The sequence below is a fragment of the Vipera ursinii genome (genome assembly GCF_947247035.1).
Source record: "Vipera ursinii genome assembly, chromosome: 1".
In the NCBI taxonomy this organism is placed as follows: Eukaryota; Metazoa; Chordata; class Lepidosauria; order Squamata; family Viperidae; genus Vipera; species Vipera ursinii.
Window position 1 is genome coordinate 312,203,036 of NC_139512.1, and position 5,265 is coordinate 312,208,300.

At 43.0% G+C, this 5,265-nt stretch overlaps 1 protein-coding gene across 1 annotated transcript; it reads right to left on the minus strand.

Annotated features, from left to right (window-relative positions):
• Positions 1 to 227: 227 nt before the first annotated feature.
• TBCC (tubulin folding cofactor C) lies at positions 228 to 2,867 on the minus strand. Its single transcript, XM_083357727.1, has one exon. The coding sequence runs from the start codon at positions 2,778 to 2,780 to the stop codon at positions 1,578 to 1,580; it is 1,203 nt and encodes a 400-aa protein (XP_083213853.1). The 5' UTR covers positions 2,781 to 2,867; the 3' UTR covers positions 228 to 1,577.
• Between the last annotated feature and the right edge of the window lie 2,398 nt (positions 2,868 to 5,265).

Consider the following 5,265-nt stretch of genomic DNA (forward strand, 5'->3'; position numbering starts at 1 on the left):
TAGTTGTTTAATGACTGCAATGGGGAGAGCTTGGATTGTGGTCGTTGAACAAGGCGATCACAGGGGCACTTTTCTTAAAGACAGCAATGATTTGCGACCAAAATTCCAGGCACAAGTGTGTTTCTAATTGAGGATTACCTGTGTAACTTCAAAACATTATCAGCTACCCTCTTTACTAGACACAAAACAGCAGACAACTAATATTCTACAGTACAGCAACTGAATTTTAATCTATTAAGGAATATATTCAACACTTGTTTCCAAAGGGTCAAACTAGTACTTAAGACTCTTGTGGCTGTTTTTATGAGTACTGAGATAGCCAAGAACAATCTTTGAAGCAGCCCCACAAAGCTTGCCAGCAATACAGTTGCTTTAATATTTCAAAGCTATGGGTTTTTATAAGAACTCCTGTGCACTGTTTAGCACTTCTTGCAGAAGCTTTGGACAGTTCTATCTTCACAATACTTTGAAGCTTCTATATACCTTGTTTTACTTTAGTATAAATATTAAGAAGAAAAGATAATGGAGGCAGTAATAAAATTGTTAATAAATAATAACCCAAATAACTGAGAAATTTTCAGTCAAGGTATTGTAAACAAATAAAGTGGAAATAAAACAAATATCTTAAAATGTTCAAATTGTGAAATATTTCTGAAATGTACATTAAGTTATAAATGTACGTTATATAAAATCTTACATTATTTTATTGCAGAAATATTTTATTCAAAATGTAGCAGAAAGGTATAAGGCAAACTGACTTTATCCTTTTGCTTTTTATTAATTTTAGAAGGACACTCAAGCACCTATTAAGACGGAGGCTGATTGGTCCCTTCCCTGACCCCGCCTAAGATTTGTGAAGTGACCTCCCGGTGGATGTGGGCGTGTCTTATCCATTTTGTTTTTAAAGGGCTCTCGGTTCAATGGCTGGCGAGAAAAATGTGTCCTTTTAGATATCTATCTTCAAAATGCTTACAGGCACACAAACGTAAAAGCACATACTCTGCGATCCGAAATTAAGCACTTTTACAAACTCATCAACCTGCACGATGTTTTGTAAAAGTGAACTAATGCTGACATAGTTTCTGAATAATTTTCAGAATGATCTGCAAATTAATTTTATAGAATTCTCTGGCTTGGTACTATTAGATGAAGATGGGTCCCGGAAAGAATCTGCTTCAGATACACAGAATAAGTTACACTATTTTAACAAGGGAAGATGCTAAAAGTACTTCTGAAACCATGCATCTCTAAATTATTTCTTATACAATTGACGAAAGTTAAAAATCTTCAGCCCCACTAGTTTTCTTCCTAAGAGGACGAAAAAAAAAATCTTACAGCCACAACTGCAGACCCCAGCATACACAATACTAAACTTTAGCACCTGGACAATCAGCAAGTAAACAGTTAAAGGTTATTAGGACAAGTGTTTTGGCAACCTAATCATACTCCTTAAAGAGTTTCCACACATCATTCAGGACTATTTAACGCATCTTTAATTCTCTCCTTTGAAAAGTCGGTCCTCTTTCTCATTCTCAGCACCGCAGTTTCGAAGTCCTCTACAAATGCAGGCTGCCAACTCAATTCCAATTCGTGATCCGCTCCTTTTCCGGGATCACACACCAATTCGGGGAGGCCTGATCCTTGGCCAGCCAATTAAAGTCGTCCACCTGGTCCCAGTTGTTCTTGCTTCTATCCAGCCCAGCAGTCTTGAAGTCAGCATCGAGGCCGGCATAATCCCACGAATAGGGGGCGAAGCGCACAGCGCGGCAGTCCTCCAGCATCGCTCGGCTAGACACGTGAACATAGAAGCTCGACTCCGTCGTGCGGCGCGTCCGGAGCTGCTGGCAGGCGAGGGCCACGAGGCAACCGCTGCACCCATCCACCCGCGCCGAGGTCGAGACGGGCCCGCACAGTATGGTACAGTCGTCGCAGTCGAGCACCAACAGCGTGTTAGGGTTGCCCCGCAACAGCACCCGGCAGCGCCTAAGGTGGCACAGCGCCACGTCCTGCTGCAGCAGCTCGGTCGGCCCGAGCTGGAGGGTCCGCCCCTCGGCCCGGCTGAAGCCGCAACCTGGATCCACCGGCGCGGAGGTTGCCGCTTTTTTCTGCTCTTTGGCGGAGCTTTCCCGGGCGGGTTGCTGAGCGGCAGACTTGGCGGGAGCCGAGGCGGAGTCCTTTTTCAGGCCTTTGGTAAAGGCGAAGCGCTTCTTCGGCTTCAGCTGGAGGCGCCGGTCGGAGAGCTCGCCCTGCAGCTTGTTCAGCGCCGCCTGGGCCTGACGCACCTCATACGGAGCCAAGAAGCGCACCGAATCCGTCAGCAGCCGCTGCAGATCCTGCAGCCGCCCAGCCGCCTCAGACACGGCTTCCACAGCCGTCTCGGCCTCCTCCTGGGCCGGCTCCGAACGCAGCAGCAGTTCGATAGTCTCCCGCTCCCGGGCAAAGGAGGCGGTGAAATAATCGCTTTGCTCTTCCAACACCGACTGCGCGTCGCGTTCTCGCCGCCTCCTCTCTGCCTCCTCTCGCCGTCCCGCTTCTCGCTGATGCAACCTGTCGGGAACCAGGGCGGAAAGGCCGGCAGCCAGCGGCACCCGCTCGCCCTCCACCGGCGCCGCACCCTCCGAAAGAGCCTCCATCTTTCTCTCTCTCTCTCTCTCTCTCTCTCTCTCTCTGCAGCGGCTTCGATCACCTCGTACTAAGACGGAGACCGATTGGTCCCTTCCCTGACCCCGCCTAAGATTTGTGAAGTGACCTCCCGGCGGACGTGGGCGTGTCTTGTCCATTTTGTTTTTAAAGGGATCTCGGTTCAATGGCTGGCGAGAAAAACGCGTATGGCGGGGCTCGTTTTCCTTTAAGATGCAATATTAACGTCACTGAGAGCAACCAACCGTCTTTTAGGTGAACAATAGCGCGCTGACTTTGAACTCACGTTTCGTCCAAATAGCTGACAAGCCCGTCTTCCCACTGACGTGCAGAGAACGGTTTTCTGATATAAATTGTAAAACAGTAGTTTAAGAGTACATGTATATCACATACTCATCAGATTTCGTTTTTTGGGTAAGCAAAGGAGTTGCAGAAAAAGAGTAAGATAGTATACCAAGCCAAAAAAAATTCAAGGCAGGGCTTCCGAGAAAGAAACTAAAGCTGTGTGTAATATTTATTACTATATTTTCTGTCCATACCTTTCTGTCTTGACAAGCAATCCTTGCTTTATATATATATATATAAGCCTGCTGCCAGTCACTAAAGCTGATGGTCCTAACTTATCCAAGACTCTCCAAAATAATTGTTTTAATAGTTTGTAGAAACCAAGTACAATTAGGGGAGGGGGGCTTTCCCAAACTATTGGCACAGTTACACAGAAAATATGCCTGCAACTTTTACTTTGTAAAAGTGGAATCATAAGGAAGTTCTCTCGAAGTATACAAGATGGGAGAGTAGAAACTAGGCAGGGAAAGTAGTCTGAAATGTTATGTACTCTGAGTCAAAACATGTAGGCTTTAATTATAAAAACAGAACTTTGACTTACGTTCAGAAGCTAATAGGAAAACAGTGCAGGGCTAAAGGAGAAATGTAATGTACATACATCAGCACCTTGCAGTAATCCCAATGAGAGGTAATAAGGCTTGAGTTGATAATTACTATTAGAACAATTTTATACAATATATATTGCTTTGATTTCAAATTATGTAATGTTGTGAATGCTTTTGGTGAAAATGGGTTTGCTTCATTTGTGATACCGATGTGTTGGCCTTGGTTCCAGTCTCTTTGATATCTCTCTGAGCAAAAAATAGAGACAGTAGTTTTAAACAAGGATTAGCTGAAGTTGCAGGCAGAGAATGGCCTACATACCACTTTTACTTTGTGAAAAGTTACTCCCTGAGAAATTTTCTTAACAGCAGTATTTATTTTCTCCTAACAGATAATTTGAAAGAATGAGAAAAATAACAAGAAGCAAACATCTGCTTATGAGGTAAGATTTTATAATAGTAAAGGAAATAAAATAATTCCAAATGCATACATTCTTTTAATCCATTTCTCTTCTAAACTGTTCAATGCATATATGAAAATTGCATTCTATTCTAATATAAAATAAAGGTACTTTGTATTCCAGAGAAGTCCTTTGTGTCTGCCTATTTTTTTAGCTTGGATTTTCTTCATTAATTTCTCTATTATGACATTTGTCCACAAGATACTTCCTCACAACCTCATAAACAAGGATCCCTCGAGTCCTGCTCTTGGCAATTCTATGACCAGGTCTGTCCACATCTTCTGAAAACAACAGTGAAACAATATATCAAAGTAAATTGCACTGCCCCATGCCTAAACTTTGTTGTGTCTCTGCAGTGAAAGCCAATTTGGTCTAGTGGTTAAGGACCAGGGTAGAAACTGGGAGAGCATGAATTCTAGTCCTGCCTTAGCCATTAAAGACAGCTGGGTGACTCACTCAGCCTGACTCACTTTACAGGATTGTTGCTGTAGGGAAAATAGGAAGGAAGAATTTTATATATGTTTGCCTTGAGTTGTTTATTAAAAAATCAAGGCAGGATATAAACAAGCAAATAAATAAGTCAGAGATGCCATCCTCATATGTTTCATGAGGGACAGTTTCGAAGGTGGCTCGACAGTTTCAAGGCAAGTTTCATGGACTCCCTGGCTTCTTTCCATTCCTACGCAGCCTCACCTATGAGTACAGGAAAAAACTGATTATTCTTTATTCATAACTTCATTGCAATCTTGGAAAACTTAGCTACTCCCTCCATCTTTATCTTCCTGGGTATTCTACTCGTTGTCTCTGTGTGTGTGTGTGTGTGTGTCCGCACGTGCGCCCCATAGGACTATCAATCTGTATAAAAAACTAACCTACAAATTGCCCAGTGATCATATGCACATTGGTACAGATCTTCTCACCACCCCTTCTATCAGATTTTCCTAGTAAACAGGAAAACATTCATTTAATGAACAAACTTCTCAGAACCTTGATAAATAATCTATATGCTATTAAAATTGTCTGTAACCTTTAACTGATGGAAATGGTGCATCACGAGGCAAAACCTTTTCAGCCAAGGTTCCTCAGATAAAGCTAACTTACAGAATGCTAGGACCCGTTACTATTGAGGAAATGAAATTTGGCAAAGTTGTGGCTGCTTTACCACTGCTGGACTGTTGCTGCTTTGCTCTTGCTGCTTTAGTCACATGATCCTCATTTTCAACATTCCCAAACAACTTCCATTCCTGAAATCCCTTGTTTCCTTCCCCACCAATCAG